This window comes from Balaenoptera ricei, chromosome 8 (assembly GCF_028023285.1).
Source record: "Balaenoptera ricei isolate mBalRic1 chromosome 8, mBalRic1.hap2, whole genome shotgun sequence".
Classification (NCBI taxonomy): Eukaryota; Metazoa; Chordata; class Mammalia; order Artiodactyla; family Balaenopteridae; genus Balaenoptera; species Balaenoptera ricei.
The window spans coordinates 19,367,438-19,390,525 of NC_082646.1; the positions used below are offsets into that span (position 1 = coordinate 19,367,438).

The 23,088-nt window shown below is 37.6% G+C and overlaps 1 protein-coding gene across 3 annotated transcripts in view; it reads right to left on the reverse strand.

Annotated features, from left to right (window-relative positions):
- C8H11orf65 (chromosome 8 C11orf65 homolog) overlaps positions 1-22,730 on the reverse strand; it is a 133,869-nt gene extending 111,139 nt beyond the window's left edge. For all 3 annotated transcript variants that reach the window (XM_059930393.1, XM_059930394.1, XM_059930392.1), the window contains exon 1: positions 22,656-22,730. In XM_059930393.1, the coding sequence (XP_059786376.1) occupies positions 22,656-22,679 (24 nt within the window). In that variant the 5' untranslated portion in view covers positions 22,680-22,730. The remainder of the gene's footprint in view (positions 1-22,655) is intronic.
- Between the last annotated feature and the right edge of the window lie 358 nt (positions 22,731-23,088).

Genomic DNA, 23,088 nt, shown 5'->3' on the forward strand with positions numbered 1-23,088 from the left:
GTTGGTCTAGTGGTGGTCTCAGTTTTTGCTTGTCTGTGAAGCTTTTGATTTCTCCATCACATCTGAATGAGAGCTTTGCTGGGTAGAGTATTTTGTTGTGGGTTCTATCATTTCATCACCTTAAATATATCATGCCACTCTCTTCTGGCCTGCAGAGGTTTTGCTGAGTAATCAGCTGATAACTTTACCAGTGTTCCTTTGTATGTTATTTTTCGTTTTTCCCTTGTTGCTTTTAATATTTTTTCTTTGTCTTTAATTTTTGTCAGTTTGATTACTATGTGTCTCAGCAAGTTCATCCTTGGGTTTATCCTGTCTGGGACTCTCTGCACTTCCTGGACTAGGGTGACTGTTCCCTTTCCCATGTTAGGGTAGTTTTCAGCTATTATCTCTTCAAATATTTTTTCAGGTCCTTTCTCTCTCTCTTCTCCTTTTGGGACTCCTATAATGCGAATGTTAGTGCGTATGATATTGTCCCAGAGGTCTCTTATACTGTCTTCATTTTTTTCAGTCTTTTTTCTTTATTCTGATCTGTGGCAGTGATTTCCACCATTCTGTCTTCCAGGTCATTTATCTATTCTTCTGCCTCATGTATTCTGCTATTGATTCCTTCTAGTGTATTCATTTCAGTTATTGTATTGCTCATCTCTGTTTGTTTGTTCTTTAGTCCTTCTAGGTCTTTGTTAAACATTCCTTGCATTTCCTGTTCCTTGCCTCCATTCTTTTTCTGAGATCTTGGATCACCTTAACTATTATTATTCTGAATTCTTTTTCTGGTAGATTGGCTATCTCCACTTCACCTAGTTGTTTTCATCTTGTTCCTTCATCTGGGAAAAATTCCTCTATCATCTCATTTTTTAAAAAATTATTTATTTAATTTATTTTTGGCCGTGTTGGGTCTTTGTTGCTGTGCACGGGCTTTCTCTAGTTGCGGCAAGTGGGGGTTACTTTTTGTTGTAATGTGCAGGCTTCTCATTGCGGTGGCTTCTCTTGTTGTGGAGCACAGGCTCTAGGCACGCGAGCTTCAGTAGTTGCAGCACACGGGCTCAGTAGTTGTGGCTCACAGGCTCTAGAGTGCAGACTCAGTAGTTGTGGTGTATGGGCTTAGTTGCTTTGCAGCATGTGGGATCTTCTCAGACCAGGGATTGAACCCGTGTCCCCTGCATTGGCAGGTGGATTCTTAACCACTGTGCCACCAGGGAAGTCCCTGCCATCTCATTTTGACTAACTTTCTGTGATTGCATTTTCTGTTCCACAGGTTGCAGGATTGTAGCTCTTTTTTCTGCTCTCTGCCCTCTGGGAGATGAGGCTAAGAGGATTGTGCAGGTTTCCTGCTGGGAGGGGCTGGTTCCTGGTCAGTAGTGGGTGGATCTGGGTCTTGTCCCTCTGGTGGGCAGGGCCATGCTCAGGGGGAGTTTAAGCCACTTGTCTGCTGATGGGTGGGGCTGTGTTCCTGCCCTGTTTGTTGTTTGGCCTTAGGCGACCCAGCACTGGAGACTACAGGCTGTTTGGTGGGGCTAATGGTGGCCTCCAGGAGGGTTCATGCCAGTGGGGACTTCCCAGAACTGCTGCTGCCAGTGTTCTTTGTCCCTGCAGTGAGCCCCAGCTGCCCCCCACCTCTGCAGGAGACCCTCCAATACTTGCAGGTAGGTTTGGCCCAGTCTCTTATGGGTTCACTGCTTTTTTCCCCTGGTTCCTGGTACACACAAGACTTTGTGTGCATCCTCCACGAATGGAGTTTCTTTTTCCCCCAGTCTGTGGAAGTCCTGCAACCAAACCCTGCTGGCCTTCAAAGCCAGATTCCCTGGGGACTCCTCCTCCTGTTGCTGGACCCCCAGGCTGGGAAACCTGACGTGGGGCTCAAAACTTTCACTCCTGTGGGATAACTTCTGTGGTATAATTGTTTTCCAGTTTCTGGGTCACTCACCAGTGGGTATGGGATATGATTTTATCACAATTGCGCCCATCCTACCATCTCATTGTGGCTTCTTTTTTGTCTTTGGATGTAGGGTATCTTTTTTGGTATGTTCCATCAATTTTTGGCGATGGTTGTTCAGCAGTTAGTTGTGATTTTGGTGTTTTCGTAAGAAGCGGGTGAGCTCACATCCTTCTACTCCACCATCTTGAGCTCTCAACATCTCCATATAAATTTTAGGATTTTCCTAGTTCTATGAAAAATGTCATGGGTATTTTGACAGGAAATGCATTAAATCTGTATATTGCCTTGGTAGTATGGCCATTTTAACAATATTAATTCCTCTAATCCAAAGCCATGGTATGTATTTCCATTTCTTTGACTCATCTTCAGTTTCCTTCATCAGTGTTTTATAGCTTTTGGAGTATAGGTTTTTCACCTCCTTGGTTTATGTTTATTCCTAAGTTGTTTTTTTTTTGGATGCAATTTTATTTTTTTATTTTTGGCAGCATTGGGTTGTTGTTGCTGTGTGCGGGCTTTCTCTAGTTGCTTCAAGTGGGGGCTACTCTTCATTGCAGTACATGGGCTTCTCATTGTGGTGGCTTCTCTTGTTGCGGAGCACGGACTCTAGGCTTGCAGGCTTCAGCAGTTGTGGCACGTGGGCTCAGTAGTTGTGGCTCGCGGGCTCTAGAGCACAGGCTCAGTAGTTGTGGTACACAGGCTAAGTTGGTCCATGGCATGTGGGATCTTCCTGGACCAGGGATCAAACCTGTGTCCCCAGCATTGGCAGGAAGATTCTTCACCACTGTACCACCAGGGAAGCCCCTGGATGCAATTTTAAATGGATTTTTTTCCTTTCTCTTTCTGATATTTCATTACTAGTATATAGAAACACAACAGATTTCTGCATGCTAATCTTGTATTCTGCAACCTTACTGAATTCATTTATTATTCTAGTATTTTTTGGGTGGAGATTTTAGGGTTCTCTATGTCATTGGCAAACAGTGACAGTTTTGGGGAGACCTTCAAGATGGCAGAAGAGTAAGACGTGGAGATCACCTTCCTCCCCACAAATAAATCAGATATACATCTACATGTGGAACAACTCCTACAGAACGCCTACTGAACGCTGGCAGAAGACCTCAGAAGACTTCCCAAAAGGCAAGAAACTCCCCATGTACATGGGTAGGGCAAAAGAAAAAAGAAAAAACAGAGACAAAAGAATAGGGATGGGACCTGCACCACTGGGAGGGAGCTGTGAAGGAGGAAAAGTTTCCACACACTAGGAAGCCCCTTCACTGGTGGAGATGGGGGGTGGCGGTGGGGGGGAAGCTTCGGAGCCACGGAGGATTGTGCAGCAACAGGCGTGCAGAGGGCAAAGTGGAGAGATTCCCACACAGTGGATTGGTGCCAACCAGCACTCAACAGCCTGAGAGGCTTGTCTGCTTACCCACCGGCCGGGACGGTTGGGGGCTGGGAGCTGAGGCTCGGGTTTCAGAGGTCAGACCCCAGGGAAGGGACTGGGGTTCGCAGCGTGAACACAGCCTGAAGGGGGCTACTGCACCACAGCTAGCCGGGAGGGAGTCTGGGAAAAAGTCTGGACCTGCCTAAGAGGTAAGAGACCATTGTTTCGGGGTGCGTGAGGAGAGGGGATTCAGAGCACCGCCTAAGCGAGCTTCAGAGATGGGCGCAAGCGCAGCTATCAGTGCGGACACCAGATATGGGCATGAGACGCTAAGACTGCTGCTGCAGCCACCAAGAAGCCTATGTGCAAACACAGGTCACTATCTGCACCTCCCCTCCCGGGAGCCTCTGCAGCCTGCCACTACCAGGGTCCTGTGATCCAGGGACAACTTTCCTGGGAGAACACATGGCATGCCTCAGGCTGTTGCAATGTAATGCTGGCCTCTGCCACCGCAGGCTCGCCCCACATTCTGAACCCCTCCCTCTCCCCGGCCTGAGTGAGTCAGAGCCCCTTAATCAACTGCAACTTTAACCTCGTCCTGTCTGAGCAAAGAACAGATGCCCTCAGGTGACCTACATGCAGAGGCAGGGCCACATCCAAAGCTGAACCCCAGGAGATGAGAGCGAACAAAGAAGAGAAAGGGAAATCTCTCCCAGCAGCCTCAGGAGTAGAGGATTAAATCTCCACAATCAACTTGTACCCTGCATCTGTGGAATACCTGAACAGACAATGAATCATCCCAAAATTGAGGCAGTGGACTTTGGGAGCAACGTTATATATATTTTTTCCTTTTTCTCATTTTGTGAGTATGTATGTGTATGCTTCTTTGTGTGATTTTGTCTTTATAGCTTTGCTTTTATCGTTTGTCCTGGGGTTCTGTCTGTCTGCTTTTTAAGTATACTTTTTAGCGCTTGTTATCATTGGTGGATTTGTTTTTTGGTTTGGTTGCTCTCTTCTTTCTGTTTTTTGCTACTTATTAATATGGTTTATTTTTAATAATGATTTTTTATTTTAATAACTTTATTTTATTTACTTTACTTTTTTCTTTCTTTTTTTCTCCCTTTTCTTCTGAGGTGTGTGGCTGACAGGGTCTTGGTGCTCCTTCCAGGTGTCAGGCCTCTGCCTCTGAGGCGGGAGAGCCGAGTTTAGGACATTAGTCCATCAGAGACTTCCCAGTTCCACGTAATATCAAATGGCAAAAGCTCTCCCAGAGATCTCCATGTCAACACTAAGACCCAGCTCCACTTAACGACCAGGAAGCTACAGTGCTGCACACCCTATGCCAAACAACTAGCAAGACAGGAACACAACACCACCCATTAGCAGAAAGGCTGCCTAAAATCATAATAAGTTTACAGACAACCCAAAGAACACCACCGGATGCTGTCCTGCCCACAAGAAAGACAAGATCAACCCTCATCCACCAGAACACAGCCACTACTCCCTTCCACAAGGAAGCCTACACAACCCACTGAAACAACCTTAGCCACTGGGGGCAGACACCAAATACAATGGGAACTATGAACGAGCAGCCTGCAAAAAGGAGACCCCAAACACAGTAAGTTAAGCAAAATGAGAAGGCAGAGAAAAACACAGCAGATGAAGGAACAAAGTAAAAACCCACCAGACCAATCAAATGAAGAGGAAATAGGCAGTCTACCTGAAAAAGAATTCAGAGTAATGATAGTAAAGATGATCCAAAATCTTGCAAATACAATGGAGAAAATGCAAGAAACGTTTAACAAGGACGTAGAAGAACTAAAGAGCAAACAAACAATGATGAACAACACAATAAATGAAATTAAAAATTCTCGAGAAGGAATCAATAGCAGAATAACTGAGGCAGAAGAACGGATAAGTGACATGGAAGAAAAAAGAGTGGAAATAACTACCACAGAGCAGAATAAAGAAAAAAGAATGAAAAGAACTGAGGACAGTCTCAGAGACCTCTGGGACAACATTAAACGCACCAACATTCAAATTATAGGGGTCCCAGAAGGAGAAGAGAAAAAGAAAGGGAATGAGAAAATATTTGAAGAGATTATAGTTGAAAATTTCCCTAATATGGGAAAGGAAATAGTTAATCAAGTCCAGGAAGCATAGAGAGTCCTATACAGGATAAATCCAAGGAGAAACACGCCAACACACATATTAATCGAACTATCAAAAATTAAATACAAAGAAAAAATACTAACAGCAGCAAAGCAAAAGCAACAAATAACATACAGGGGAATCCCCATAAGGTTAACAGCTGATCTTTCAACAGAAACTGCAATCCAGAAGGGAATGGCAGGAAATATATAACGTGATGAAAGGGAAAAACCTACAACCAAGATTACTCTACCCAGCAAGGATCTCATTCAGATTCGATGGAGAAATTAAAACCTTTACAGACAAGCAAAAGCTAAGAGAATTCAGCACCACCAAACCAGCTTTACAACAAATGCTAAAGGAACTTCTCTAGGCAGGAAACACAAGAGAAGGAAAAGACCTACAATAACAAACCCAAAACAATTAAGAAAATGGTAATAAGAACATACATATCGATAATTACCTTAAATGTCAGTGGATTAAATGCTCCAACCAAAAGACATAGACTAGCTGAATGGATACAAAAATAAGACCCATATATATGTTGTCTACAAGATACCCACTTCAGACCTAGGGACACATACAGAATGAAAGTGAGGGGATGGAAAAAGATTTCCATGCAAATGGAAATCAGAAGAAAGCTGGAGTAGCAATACTCATATCAGACAAAACAGCTTTAAAATAAAGACTATTACAAGAGACAAAGAAGGAAACTACATAATGATCAAGGGATCAATCCAAGAAGATATAACAATTGTAAATATTTATGCACCCAACATAGGAGCACCTCAATACATAAGGCAAATGCTAACAGCCATAAAAGGGGAAATTGACATTAACACAGTCATAGTAGGGGACTTTAACACTCCACTTTCACCAATGGACAGATCATCTAAAATGAAAATAAATAAGGAGACACAAGCTTTAAATGATACATTCAACACGATGGACTTAATATTTATAGGACATTCCATCCAAAAACAACAGAATACACTTTCTTCTCAAGTGCTCATGGAACATTCTCCAGGAAAGATCATATCTTGGGTCACAAATCAAGCCTTGGTAAATTTAAGAAAATTGAAATCGTATCAAGTATCTTTTCCGATCACAAGGCTATGAGACTAGATATCAATTACAGGAAAATATCTGTAAAAAATACCAACAGATGGAGGATAAACAATACACTACTAAATAGCCAGGAGATCACTGAAGAAATTAAAGAGGAAATTTTTAAAAACCTAGAAAAAAATGACAATGAAAACACGACGACCCAAAACCTATGGGGTGCAGCAAAAGCAGTTCTAAGAGGGAAGTTTATAGCAATACAATCCTACCTCAAGAAACAAGAAACATCTCAAATAAACACCCTAACCTTACACCCAAAGCAATTAGAGAAAGAAGAACAAAACCCCCCCAAAGTTAGCAGAAGGAAAGAAATCGTAAGGATCAGATCAGAAATAAATGAAAAAGAAATGAAGGAAACAAGAGCAAATTTCAATAAAACTAAAAGCTTGTTCTTTGAGAAGATAAACACAATTGATAAACGATTAGCCAGACTTATCAAGAACAAAAGGGAGAAGACTCAAATCAATAGAATTAGAAATGAAAAAGGAGAAGTAAGAGCTGACACTGTAGAAATACAAAGGATCATGAGAGATTACTACAAGCAATTATATGCCAATAAATTGGACAACCAGAAACAAATGGACAAATTCTTAGAAAGGCACAACCTTCGAGACGGTACCAGGAAGAACGAGAAAATATAAACAGACCAATCACAAGCACGGAAATTGAGACTGTGATTAAAAATCTTCCAACAAACAAAAACCCAGGACCAGATGGCTTCACAGGAGAATTCTATCAAACATTTAGAGAAGAGCTAACACCTATTCTTCTCAAACTCTTCCAAAATATAGCAGAGGGAGGAACACTCCCAAACTCATTCTACAAGGCCACCATCACCCTGATACCAAAACCAGAGAAAGACGTCACAAAAAAAGGAAACCACAGACCAATATCACTGATGAACATAGATGCAAAAATCCTCAACAAAATACTAGCAAACAGAATCCAACAGCACATTAAAAGGATCATACACCATGATCAAGTGGGGTTTATCCCAGGAATGCAAGGATTATTCAGTTACAAAAATCAATCAATGTGATAACACCATATTAACAAATTGAAGGATAAAAACCATATGATCATCTCAATAGATGCAGAAAAACTTTTGACAAAACTCAACACCATTTATGATAAAAACCCTCCAGAATGTAGGCATAGAGGGAACTTACCTCAACATAATAAAGGCCATATATGACAAACCCACAGCCAACATTGTTCTCAATGATGAAAAACTGAAACCATTTCCACTAAGATCAGGAACAAGACAAGGGTGCCCCTCTCACCATTATTATTCAACATAGTTTTGGAAGTCCTAGCCACAGCAATCAGGGAAGAAAAAGAAATAAAAGGAATCCAAATCAGAAAAGAAGAAGTAAAGCTGTCACTGTTTGCAGATGACATGATACTATACAAAGAGAATCCTAAGGATGCTACCAGAAAACTACTAGAGCTAATCAATGAATTTGGTAAAGTTGAAGGATACTAAATTAATGCACAGAAATCTCTTGCATTCCTATACACAAATGATGAAAAATCTGAAAGAGAAATTAAGGAAACACTCCCATTTACCATTGCAACAAAAAGAATAAAATACCCAGCAATAAACCTGCCTAAGGAGACAAAAGACCTGTATGCAGAAAAGTAGAAGACACTGATGAAAGAAAATAAAAGTGATACAAACAGATGGAGAGATATACCATGTTCTTGGATTGGAAGAATCAACATTGTGAAAATGACTATATGACCCAAAGCAATCTACAGATTCACTGCAATTCCTATCAAACCACCAATGACATTTTTCACAGAACTAGAACAAAAAGTTTCACAATTTGTATGGAAACACAAAGACCCTGAATAGCCAAAGCAATATTGAGAAAGAAAAACGGAGTTGGAGGAATCAGGCTCCTGGACTTCAGACTATACTACAATGCTACAGTAATCATGACAGTATGGTACTGGCACAAAAACAGAAATACAGATCAATGGAACAGGATAGAAAGCCCAGAGATAAACCCACGCACATATGGTCACCTTATATTTGATAAAGGAGGCAAGAATATTCAATAGAGAAAAGACAGCCTCTTCAATAAGTGGTGCTGGGAAAACTGGACAGCTACATGTGAAAGAATGAATTTAGAACACTCCGTAACACCATACACAAAAATAAACTCAAAATGGATTAAAGACCTAAATGTAAGGTCTATAAAGCTATAAAACTCTTAGAGGAAAACATAGGCAGAACACTCTATGACATAAATCACAGCAAGATCGTTTTTGACCCACCTCCTATAGAAATGGAAATAAAAACAAAAATAAACAAATGGGACCTAATGAAACTTAAAAGCCTTTGCACAGCAAAGGAATCCATAAGCAAGACGAAAAGACAACCCCCAGAATGGAGAAAATATGTGCAATTGAAGCAACTGACAAAGGATTAATCTCCAAAATTTACAAGCAGCTCATGAAGCTCAATATGAAAAAAACAAACTACCCAATCCAAAAATGGGCAGAAGACCTAAATAGACATTTCTCCAAAGAAGATATACAGATTGCCAACAAACACATGAAAGAATGCTTAACATCACTAATCATTAGAGAAATGCAAATCAAAACTACAATGAGTTATCACCTCACACCAGTCAGAATGGCCATCATCAAAAAATCTACAAACAATAAATGCTAGAGAGGGTGTGGAGAAAACGGAACCCTCTTGCACTGTTGGTGGGAATGTTAATTGATACTGCTACTATGGAGAACAGTATGGAGTTTCCTTAAAAAACTAAAAATAGAACTACCATACGACCCAGCAATCCCAGTACTGGGTATATACTCTGAGAAAACCATAATTCAAAAAGAGTCATGTACCACAGTGTTCACTGCAGCTCTATTTACAATAGCCAGGACATGGAAGCAACCTAAGTGTCCATTGACAGGTGAATGGATAAAGAAGATGTGGCACATATATACAGTGGAATATTACTCAGCCATAAAAAGAAACGAAATTGAGTTATTTGTAGTGAGGTGGATGGACCGAGAGTCTGTCATAGAGAATGAAGTAAGTCAGAAAGAGAAAAACAAATACTGTATGCTAACACATATATATGGAATCTGAAGAAAAAAAAATAGGCTCTGAAGAACGTAGGGGCAGGAGAGGAATAAAGACAGAGATGTAGATAATGGACTTGAGGACATGGGGAAGGGGAAGGGTAAGCTGGGACGAAGTGAGAGAGTGGCATGGACTTATATATACTTCCAAATGTAAAATAGATAGCTAGTGAGAAGCAGCCACATACCACAGGGAGAACAACTCAGTGCTTTGTGACCACTTAGAGGGGTGGGATAGCGAGGCTGGGAGGGTGACACAAGAGGGAGGAGATATGGGGATATATGTATATGTATAGGTGATTCACTTTGTTATAAAGCAGAAACTAACACATCAATGTAAGGTAATTATACTCCAATAAAGATGTTAAAAAAAAAAAACAGTGACAGTTTTACCTCTTCCCTACTTTTAATTTCTTTTTCTTGTCTGATTGTTGTGGCTAGGACTTCAATACTATGTTAGATAGTAGTGGTAAGAGTGCACACCCTTGTCTGATTCTTGAATTTAGTGGGAAGGCTTTCAGCTTTTCACCATTGTGTATGGTGCCTGCTGTGGGTTTGCTGCAACTGACCTTTATTATGTTGATATATCTTCCCTCTATACCCACTTTGATGAGAGTTTTTATCATGAATGGACATTGAATTTTGTCAAATGCTTTTTTTGCATCTAGTAAAAAGACTGACTCAGTAATAAAAAATCTCCTGACAAATAAAAGCTCGTGACCTGATGGCTTCACTAGTGAATTTTAGCAAACTTTGAAAGAAGAAGAAATCCTTCTCAAGCTTTTCCAAAAAATTGAAGAGGAGGGTATACTTCCTAACTCATTCTATGAGGCCAGCTTTATCCTGGTACCGAAGCCAGACAAAGACACTACAGGAAGAGAAAACTACAGACCAATATCCCTATGAACATTGATGCAAAAATCCTCAACAAAATACTAGCAAACAGAATACAGCAGCATATTAAAATTATTATCACAATGAGCAAGCTGGATCTATTCTTGGAATGCAAGGATGGTTCAAGATACAAAAATCAATCAATGCTCTCAACAAATCCAGTATAGAGGGGAACATATCTCAACATTATAAAGGTCATCCAAGCCCACAGCTAACATTACACTCAATAGTTAAATGCTGATAGCATTTCATTAAAGATCAGGAACAAAACAAGCATGCCCACAGTCACCAGTTTTATTCAACATAGTATTGAAAGTCCTAGCCAGAGCATTTAAGCAAGAAAAAGAAATGAAAGGTATCCAACTGGAGAGGAAGAAGTAACACTGTCCCTTCACATAGATGACATGATATTATATGATATTATATATAGAAAACCCTAAAGACTCCACCAAATACTGTTAGAACTAATAAACGAATTCAGTAAAGCTGCAGGATGCAAAGCAAACATACAAAATCTGTTGCATTTCTATACACTAATAATGAACTATCAGATAGAGAAATTAAGAAAACAATTCCATTTACAATTGTGTCAAAAAGAATAACATATCTAAGAATAAATTTAACCAAGGAGGAGACTTCCCTGGCAGTCCATGGGCTAAGGCACTGCACTCCCAATGTAGGGGGCCCAGGTTCAATCCCTGGTCAGGGAGCTAGATCCCATATACCTCAACTAAGAGTTCACATGCCACAGCTAAAGATGCCACATGCCACAACTAAGACCTGGTGCAGCCAAATAAATAAATAAATATTTTAAAAGTTTAACCAAGGACGTGAATGACCTGTGTATTGAAAATTACAAGACATTAAAGACACAAATAAATGGAAAACCATTCCATGCTCATGGATTAAAAGAATTAATATTATTAAAATGTCAATACTTCCTAAAGCAATCTACAGATTCAATGTAATCCCTATCAAAATTCCAATGGCATTTTTCACAGAAATAGAACAAACAATCCTAAAATTTGTATGGAACCATGAAAGACTCCTATTAGCCAAAGCAATCTTGAGAAAGAAGAACAAAGCTGGAGGCATCATGTTCCCTGATTTCAAATTATATTTAAAAGCTATAATAATTAAAACAGCATGGTACTGGCATAAAAAAACAGAAACACAGATCAATGGAATAGAATAGACAGTACAGAAACAAACCCACACATATATAATCAATTAATTTATGACAAAGGAGACAAGAATATACAATGGGGGAAGAAGAGTCTTTTCAATAAGTGGTGCAGGGAAAATTGGACAGCAACATGCAAAAGAATGAAACTGGACCACTATGTTACACCATACAGAAAAATTAACTCAAAATGGATTAAAAATTTGAACATAGGACCTGAACCATAAAACTCCTGGAAGAAAACAAAGGTGATAATCTCCTTGACATAGGTTTTGGCAATGACTTTTGAATATGACACCAAAAGCAAAAGCAACAAATGCAAAAATAAACAAGTGGGACTATATTAAACTAAAAGCTTCTGCACAGCAAAGGAAACCGTCAACAAAATGAAAAGGCAAACTACTGAATGGGAGAAAATATTTGCAAATCATATATCCGATAAGGGGCTAAAATCCAAAATATGTTAAATACTCATACAACACAATAGAAAACAAACAATCCAATTTAAAAATGGGCAGAAGATCTGAATAGACATGCTCCCAAAGAAGACATACAGATGGCCAACAGGTACATGAAAAGATGTTCTACATCCTTAATCATCAGGGAAATGCAAATCAAAACCACAATGAGATATCACCTTACACCTGTTAGAATGGCTATTATAAAAAAGACTAGAAATAACAAGTGTTGGTGAGGATGTGGAGAAAAGGGAACCCTTATGCACTGCTGGTAGGATGTAAATTTGTGCAGCCACTACGGAAAACAGTGTGAAGTTTCCTGAAAAAATTAAAAATATAACTACCATATGATCCAGCAATGTCACTTCTAGGTATTTACCTGAAGAAAATGAAAACACTAACTCGAAAAGATATATACACCCCATGTTCATTGCAGCATTATTTACAATAGCCAAACAGTTCAGTGGTATATGGAAACAACCCGAGTGTCCCACAGATTGATGAATGGATAAAGAGGTGGAATATATACACAATGGAATATAACTCAGCCATAAAGTAATAAGAAAATTTTGCTATTTGTGACAACATGTACAGACCTCAGGGCATTATGCTAAGTGAAATAAGTCAGACAGAGAAGGATAAATACATTATGATCCCATTTATATATGAAATCTAAAAAGAAAAAAGAAAAACAGAAAAATAAGTAAATAGAAAACCAAGCTTATAGATACAGAGAACAGACTGGTAACCTCCAGAGGTGGAGAGACAGTGGCGGGTGGGTGAAATAGGTTAATCACTTTTGGGTTTTTCTTTTTTTTAGCTTAGATAAATTGAATTTTTTTAAAAAAAGAAATGTATGAATTTTCACTTAGAACATTGGATTACCCCATCTGATAGCTGTCATATGACAAGATGTAATCTCTGAGTCTTCAATTAGTAGAAAAATATACAAATCAGAAAGTAATGTAATGGAAGTCCTAAGATGAAGTCCTATAACGTCTGCCTCAAGCAGGATCTGAATTAACATGTGATGTAGGGACTGTGTCTACTACTAGGCATACTCTTAGGATCTCAACTAGTATTGACCTGACCACACCTCAGATATTAAGTATTGTATTTCCTGTAGGCTACTGAAGCTTTATTAATTTCATTTATTTATCTATTTTTCCTATTAGATTGTGTTAAAAAATCAATCAATATAATATAAAACATTAACAGAAGTAAGGAAAAAACCTACATGATTATCTCAATTGATGCAGGAAATGCATTTGATAAAATTCAGCACTCTTTCATGATAATAACACTCAATAAACTTGGAATAGAAGGAAACTAGCTCAACATAAAAGTCATAAATGAAAATTCCACAGTGTACATTATACTCAATGGTGAAAGACTGAAAGCTTTTACTCTGAAATCAGGAATAAGGCAAGGATATCCACTTTTGCCACTTCTATTCAACATAATACTCAAAATTCTAGTCAGAGTAATTTGTCAAGAGAGAGAAATACAAGGCACCAAACTGGAAAGGAAGAAGTAAAATTATCTCTGTTCACAGATAACGTCATCTTATATGTACAAAACCTTAACGATTCCACCATAAAAACCCCAAAAACCAAAAACCAAAAAGCCCTTTTAGAACTAGTAAATGAATTCAGCAAAGTAGCAGGATACAAAGTCAGAACATAAAAATCAGTTGCATTTCTATACACTAACAATGAACAATCTAGAAAGGAAATTACAATAGCAGTTCTATTTACAATAGCACCAAATAGAATAAAATACTTAGGAATTAACTTTACCAAGGAAGTGAAAGATCTGTCCATTGAAAACTACAAAACATTGCTGAATAAAATTAAAGAAGACATAAATAAATGGAAATACATCCCATATTCATGGATTGGAAAATTTAACTTTGTTAAGATGTCAAAACTACCCAAAACAATCTACAGATTCAGTGCAATCTCTATCAAAATCCCAATGACATTTTTTTGCAGAAATGGAAAAACCCATTCTAAAATTTATATGGAATCTCAAGGGACCAAGAATAGTCAAAACAATCTGGAAAAAGAAGAACAAAGCTGGAGAACTCACACTTCCTGATTTCAAAACTTACAGCAAAGCCACAGTATTCAAAAACAATGTGGCACTGGCATAAGGACAAACATTAGATCAATGGAATAAGATACAGAACCCAAAAACATACTCTCCCATATATGGTGAAATGATTTTTATTGAGGATGCCAAGATAATACAATGGAGAAAAAGACAGTCTTTTCAATAAATGGTGCTTAGAAAACTGAATATTTACATGCAAAAGAATGAAATTTGACCCTTATCAATCATCAAACACAAAATTTAACTCAAAATGGATCAAAAACAAATGTAAGACCTAAAACCATAAACCTCTTCAACGAAAACATAGGGCAAAATCTTCACGACATTGCATTTGGCAATGCACCAAAGGCACAAGACAACGGAAGAAAAAAACAGACAAAGCGAACTTCATGAAAGTTAAGCATTCTGTGCATCAAAAGACACCATTAACAGAGTAAAAAAGCAAATCAGAGAATGGGAGAAAATATTTTCAAATCATATATCTGACAAAGGATTAATATCCATAATACTTGGAGAACTCCTAAAATTCAACAACAACCACAACAAAAACAGAAAACAATCAATCTGATTTTAAAATGTGAAAGGACTTGAATAGACATTGCTCCAAAGAAGACATACAGATGGCCAATAATCGTATGAAAGAATGTTCAACATCATTAATCATTAGGGAAATGCAAATCAAAACCGCAATGAGATAACATCTCACGCCCATTATGATGATTACTACAAAAAAGTGTTGGTAAGGATGTGGAGAACCTGGAACCCTTGTGCACTGCTAGTGACAATAAAAAATGGTACAACCACTATGGAAAAAAATATGGTGATTCCTCAAAAAACTAAAAATAGAATTACCATATGATCTAGTAATTCACATCTGGGTATTTCCCTGGAAGAATTGAAAGTAGGGTCTCTAAGAGAGACCTCTGTACACCCATGTTCACAGTAGCATTTTTAACAATAGCTAAATGTGGAAAACCATGTATCCATTAACAATGAATGGATAAACAAAATGTAATATATACATACAAAGGAATATTATTCTTCCATTAAAAGGAGGGAAATCGGACATATGATATAACTAACATAGATGAAACTTGAGGACATTATGCTAAGTGAAAGAAAAACAGTAACAAAAAAAAAAAAACACAGATAGTGTATGATTCCCTTTATATGAAGTACTTATAGTAGTCAAAATCATAGAGACAGAAAGAATGGAGGTGCCGGGAGTTTGGAGGGGGTATGGAGGGTTATTGTTTAATGGGTATAGAATTTCAAGATGAAAAGAGTTCTGGAGATGGATGGTGGCACAACATTATGAATGTATTTAATACCACTGAACTGTACACTTAATAATGGTTAAGATGATAAATTTCATCTTATGTGTATTTTACTACACAAATAAACTGGAGTAAGCTAAATTCTTACTTATGCTGCTTAAACATTTATTATCCTAAAAAGGATCTCATCCAAAATTGAATGATTGAGTAGGTCAAATAATTAAACTTTTCCAATATTGTCCCAGTGCTATCAGAAAAGTATAATGCAAGAATTTTGTTTATTTAGGTTATATAAATTAATACAGGAATTATATTCATTTTCCAGTATACATAATGAGAGGAAATACAAGGTATACATAAGATGTGCAAGTAACCTGTTGTTTTTGGTAGTTTTCTTACACATAATCAGGGAAGGAAGACTACTGAACTGAAAGACTGAAGATGTATTTTAGTTTTAGTTCACAGCGCTACTTAACATAACCACGGACAAATAGCTTAACATCTTTTGGCTTCCATTTCATTGCTTGTAAAATAAAAGCACTGTAATAAATTAACTCCAAAGAGACTTTCAATTTCACAAGTCTCTGAGTTTACCTTATAAAGGACACAAGGCTCCAATGGTCAAAAAAAGAAAAGGGGAAAAAAGGCCCTATACTGAACACAGAAACATTGATTTTACTTAATCTCAGAGTTATTAATACTTCATTGTATAAATGTCACTCATTACACTTGCAGTAGCAACATGGTTCTGAGATGCTTTATCATAGTCCAAACTAAGTGAATATAATTTTACTTAAAATTTAAAAATTCTGAACCGTTACTTGTAAAATGCTAAATTTAAAAGGATTTACAAATCCCAAAGTCCTGAAGTATTTAGGACTGTATATATAACACACATCTACTAATATGTGCATTATATTTAGAGAGACAGAGACCAAACAGAAAAACTGTCTAAAAGATATGTCATTTATAAGGAAAAATGAAAGAAAAACCTATTTACATATTTTATTTAAATTGTTTTTCTCTTTTGATGTTTAAACTTACATGGAGGCTTAAAACTAAAGATGTTTTCTTCCTAACTGTGTATATTGCTGAGTTTCAAAAATTGAAATTTTTAAGAGTAAGGAGAAAATGCTCTATGAAAAAAATGCTCTGTGACTTTTTTATTTCTCTTCAAATAGGTTTAATAATATAGGAGGCATGCGGATATAGGTTAAATCTTTGGGTCTGAAGTAAGACAGACCAGTGTTTAAATCATATTCTACCTCATACTTAATTGTGTGATCTTATAAAAGTTATTTAACTTATTCCAACTTCAGTTTCCTCATCTGTAAAATATGGGGAGGCATAGTACCCACTTCATAGAATTGTGAGGATTAAATCAGATGATACAGGTAAAGCATTTAGTACAGTTTCTGGTCCATCATAACCATTCAATATATTGTATCTATTATTATAATATAAACTATTTTCAAATATAAGAACTATTCACATGCATTATTCTGGATAAAAAAATAACATAACTGAACATTATAAGCTCTCATAACTTATAAATAACTATTAGCATAAATAATAGTAGGAATGATATTTGGTACTTAAAAGATTTTTTATTTTCTTTGTAAATAGTGTGATAATCAGTTTTAATAATTTTTAAGGACACTGTCACTACTTCTATCATTAAAAGGGATAAACACAGAAGAAAACCTTGCTATCTGAGATTTATCATAACTAAAAATCGTATCAAAATTTTAATTTTCAAATGTGAGGAAAAAATAGAAAAATAATTATACTGAATTTTGAACCATGGTGGTCACTTCAATCCATTACTTTGATTTTCTGTCCATGTTCTTTTGCATTGTTCAACATACAGAACACTGTTACCTGGTTATTCACAAATAACCAAAGAAACAGGCAATATTTAAACAGCATTAGAAAAATATATAAATATCATTCCTTATTTAACATTTCATTTCTGCTTAAAATCCAAAATTATTCATAGCATTACCTAGATTTATCTACTCTAAAAGTTATTATGTAAATAATACACATATACATTCTTGTAGTAAAAATTTCAAACAATATAGTACTATAGAGTAAAAAGCGAAAATCCCCCATTCCCCATTTCTTCTAGCCCAGTCCTCTGTTCAAAGGTTATCTTTATCTCTATTAATAGGTGTGTGATTCTTCCAGCTCTTTTCTTATATATTTAAATTTGGACTATATATATGTATATATACATATACACACACATACCATAGAGGATTGTTTATTTGCATTAATGTGATGAAACGATACATATTTTCTGCTTTCTTTACTTAACAATTTATGTTGGAGATTTTCCATGTTAATACATATAGATCTTCCTCATTCTTTTTATAGTTGCACAGTATTTCTATGTATAGATTTGTCATAATTTATTTACTCTTTATTATTGGACATTCAAATTGTTTCTATTGTTTTTTTGCTATTACAATTACAAAATGAATATCCTTATACATATATTTTTGTACATGTGCAATTATTTCTGTTGGATGGATTTTTAGAGGTGGAAATGTTATGAGAAAAGGTATGCATATATATATTTGCATTGACTCTCTCTGAAAGGGGATATAAGAAAACTGCTGATTGTCTCTGGGGAGGGACCAGGGGGACTAAGGGACTGGATTTAAGAATGAAAAGGAGATTTTATTTTGATATATTCTTTTATACTGTGTGATTTTGTTTCTATGATGTGTATGTAGCTCAGATATACGTAACTTCATAAAAAAAGAGTAGAGTATGCACACTAAAATTTTGACACAGCCAATTGTCCTCAAAAATGTTAATCAGTTTACACCTATAAGCATTCTATGAGAGTGCATAACTTCTAGATTTTATAAAAGTGAAAAACTAAACATAAATGGGACATTTTTGTCCCATTGGGACAAAATGGGACATATTTATTGTGGGTCTTTAATATGCTTTCTAATAATTAACTTTATGTGAGTTTTACCCGTTATCAATGCTTAGTGATCGAAGCTATAAAGCAACGTATGTGAGTGTGTGTGTGTGTGTGTGTGTGTGTGTATGATAGCACAAGATACCATTAGTGTTAATTCATGCAAATTACATAATTTTCCCCAAAACATTCTCAATTGTAGGCCAAGAGTAGGTGATCAATAAATAATATTTGCTGGCTGACTGAATAGAAAATTGGTTAAATAAATTATGATGCTTTCATAAATAGAATCCTGTGAGAATATTAAAAGTGATGCTGTAAACGTACATATTGACATGGAAAATATTTCATATTACGACGTTCAATTTTCAAAGAGCAGTTTATTAAACAGTTATCTGTAATAAGCTATTTGTCTTAGCTTCTCCTTCCCCTATTCAAATAGATAAGTACATATGGTTGGTGTAAGAGAGCTAAATTCTCATTTTATATTTTAAGAGGCTACCAGAAAACAGCCAAATCTAAAAGAAATCAAGACTGACATATACACACTACTATATATAAAATAGATAACTAGCAAGAACCTATTGTATAGCACAGGGAACTCTACTCAGTACTCTGTAACGATGTATATGGGAAAAGAATCTAAAAGAGTGGATATATGTATATGTATAACTGATTCACTTTGATTCACTTTATTAGCAGAAACTAACACAACACTGTAAATCAACTATACTCCAATAAAAATTAATTTAAAAAATAAGAAAAAAAAGAAATCAAGAATAAGTAGAATAACATGTTATTTAAAATATGGCTGTAGAAACCAAAAGAAGTGCATGTGCAATGAAGATAAAAGAGTAGGAATAAAGAATGACCAAGGGGTATTTTAGTACAAACAGCCAAGGAAGGCCTCTCTAATTAGGAGACACTACTTTTCATGATGCAAAGAGGGAACCATGGGAAAATGGTAGAAGAGGGTTCCAGGCACAGGGAACAAAAGATAAAAATGCCTTGAGGGCTTCCCTGGTGGCGCAGTGGTTGAGAATCTGCCTGCCAATGCAGGAGACACGGGTTCGAGCCCTGGTCTGGGAAGATCCCACATGCCGCAGAGCAACGGGGCCCGTGAGCCACAACTACTGAGCCTGCGCATCTGGAGCCTGTGCTCCGCAACAAGAGAGGCCGCGACAGTGACAGGCCCGCGCACCGCGATGAAGAGTGGCCCCCGCTCGCCGCAACTAGAGAAAGCCCTAGCACAGAAACGAAGACCCAACACAGCCAAATAAATAAATAAATAAATAAATATTAAAAAAAAAAAAAAATGCCTTGAGATAAGGAGCTTGGTGTGTTGAAGTGGTAGAAAGGAAGAAAACTGTGCCATTGGAGTGCAGAGAAGAGACAGAAGAGTGGGAGGTAAGGTAAAAGAAATAGGCAGGAGCGACTATAATTATATGGGAAATTGACTGGCATGGTTTGGCAATGTACTAGAGCTGACTTGGTTCAGTAGAGCCAAATTTTAAATTTTTGAGAATTTTGTGAGTTTTTAAACACAGTCATTATTTTAAAATTAAATTATTTAAGCTTACAATTAAATAAAATAAAGGTAATACACACTCAAGACTCATCACTTACTAATTACTTTACTATTGAAGGGGATCCGAATATACCACCCCAAAATATGCTACTTCGGCATAAGGATTATTTTGAGCTTAATGCAATTGAGAAATAACATATGTAGGAAAAGCTCTCTATCCTCCCTTTATCTGCCTAAAAGCAGGACATACATTTCCCTGTGTGAAGGTGTTCCCCCTCTTCTCTCCCATACCAGGAGGAGAAAAATAACCATTATCACTGGAGACAAAATAACCATTATCACTGGCACTGAGATGGGTCTGCACAAACCAGCCTTACTTAAATAACCCTTACCCTCCATGAGCTTTCCCCAAATATTTACCCTCCCACAATTTACCACCTCTAGAAACCCAAATCTCTTTCCCTTTGTCTTGTCACTTCACAAATTTATCACCTTTTGTTAAAATAATATACAAGCTCCAAGGGCTAAGCACCCCTTTGGGTTTTCACTTCCTTTCCTGTATATATGTAAAATTAAAATATTAACATCAAATAAAATTTGTATGTCTTTTCTCCTGTTAATCTGTATTTTGTCAGTTTAATTTGCAGGCTCCAAGCACCAAACCTGAGAGTACAGAAAAAAAATTTTTCCTCTCTTACACTATTTTTTACTACTATTTATTTTCTTGTGGTTATTTATTTTTATTGCAGGGTTCCTCAACAGTGACCCATTGATGTTCTGGGCTGGGTTCTTTGTTGTGAGGGTTGTTCTGTGCACAATAGGATGTTTAGCAGAATCCCTGCCTTCTACTCACCAGATGCAGTAGCACAGTTGTGACAACCGAAAATATCTCCAGACATTGCCAAATGTCCCCTGGGGAGCAAAGTCACCCAAGGCTGAGAACTACTGGTCTCTGCATATTATCTACTGGTGTCTGTATGGTGGAAACTATATCATGGCGCACTACTGCACATATCTTTCCAGTTCCTGAGGCATGTTGGTAGCTTGAAATTGGCCAGTGTGGGAGTATTTATATTATAGAAATTGACAAACGTTACAAATCAGGGCTTGATTTATTGTTTTGTTGGTTGTCGAGATTTAAGATAGTAGCATTTGAAAATGTTAACGCAGACTAATTCCGCAGGTCACCATTACACTACGAATAGCACAAAATAGTGATGAAATATTTTCCAGTATTCAAAATTATTACCTGACTCAGAAATGAGTCACATTACTGAGGAATGATAAAGTTCCACACATTTCAAGAAAGAGAAGTGCTCAATTGTGGAGAGTCAAGTAAATGGAGGATAAAGAATTAGATTTGGCCAACTAAAGTTGCTTATTGGAGCAGCAAGGAAGAAAGCCTGTGTTGAGGAAGTGGGAACGCTGAGACAGTGAATATGTAAATGGTTCTTTGGAGTGCTGTCAGGGAGCAGAGATAAGGGTTATTTGCTGGAAGGAGGGAATGGATTCAAGAAATTTTTTAAAATATGGGAGACATTAAGGCACATTAAGATGTTGCTAGCTATGAAGGGTAAAGTCTTTCGAGTAGTTTAAAAGGACAAGGTCCAGAGAAGAAAAGGGGGTAGGGACAGTTGCTGGCCTTAAATAAAAAACAATACTGATGTCATATGGTTATTATGAGGCTCCAAATAAATTAATGTGAAAACACTTCAGAAATTCTAAGATACTAAAAAGTACTATCAAGCCACTGTTCAGGTCATGAGGATTTTACATCCGGGTTCCACTTGCAGATTCAGAGATAAGATTTTTATCTATCCCGATTCAAAAACTTTTATTATAATAGATCATGGCTCCGCTGATCTATTCAGGCTTCATGAGAAAAAGATTACAAGGTAAGTCTTTGAAATCTAAGTTCCATTTACTTATTTAAAAGTTTGAAAATAGAATTAAAATTAATTTGCTGGGATTAGAACCTATGCTTCCCATTTTGTTTCTCCTACTGTTTTATTGAGTAAACAAATGTGTTTCGCGATCTTTATCAATTTTGTAATTTCGCTTTTCCTTTTCTTCCGTGGTCCTTTATACCAAGAGCGGAAGAGGTAAAAAAACTGCTTGGCCTCCTCCTTAAAAACGATTTTGCCCTTTCCATCTCTAAATAATGAAATGAAAAGACGGAAAACCATTTCATGAATCGAACAGAAAAAAAGTCCAGAAAAACATGTGAGGTAGGTTAAGTATTTCCCGCTCGGCCTGAAGGTGGACGAGACAGTATCTGCGCGGTGAGTGGGGCACTAAGAGCGCGAAGGATGGGCCGGGAGCTCTTTTCAACCAGAGGGACGCGAGTTCACTGAGGGCGAGGAGAGGAAACGCGGGGGAAGGGGTTTATCCTGGCCAAGATTTTAAACGAGAGGCTAGGTGCCCAATGGGGGCTTCAGAGAAACGAAACTTCATTAAGAGGGCTGGATAGGGCGGGGACCTTAAGGACCTGGGGCCGTCAACACACTGAACCAGAGAAAGCTCAGACCCAGCGGCCACAGAGGCAAGACGAGTAGGAGCAGTACCGGCTGAGGGGGAGGAGACACCATTCCCTTCACTTGCCAATCGCCGCCGGCCTGAACTCCACTTCTGCCCCAGGTAACGCCGCAGACAGAAATGACGTAAATCTAGTTCCGCTTTGTTAGGCGGGGCTTGGTCCGGCCCCGTTCGTCCCGCCTCTTGGCCACGCCCCTCGGCTCCGAGCTTTGGTGCGACCCCGACCTTCCCGAGTCCCGGAGATCCAAAATCAGGGAATGTGAACGTGGTTGGACCTCTTAGAAGCTCTCACAGCGGCTGTCAGTGGCTTTGAGGCAAAGGGTTTGGGACGGGAGGGAAACCGAAGGGACTTTCTGCGAAGCTGGGCTCAATATTTTATAACGTCCGGTTGCTTCAACCAAGGACTTTAAAGATGTTGGAGAAGTGTGGTGCAATCCTTTCTACTGGATTAATTTATTCGTT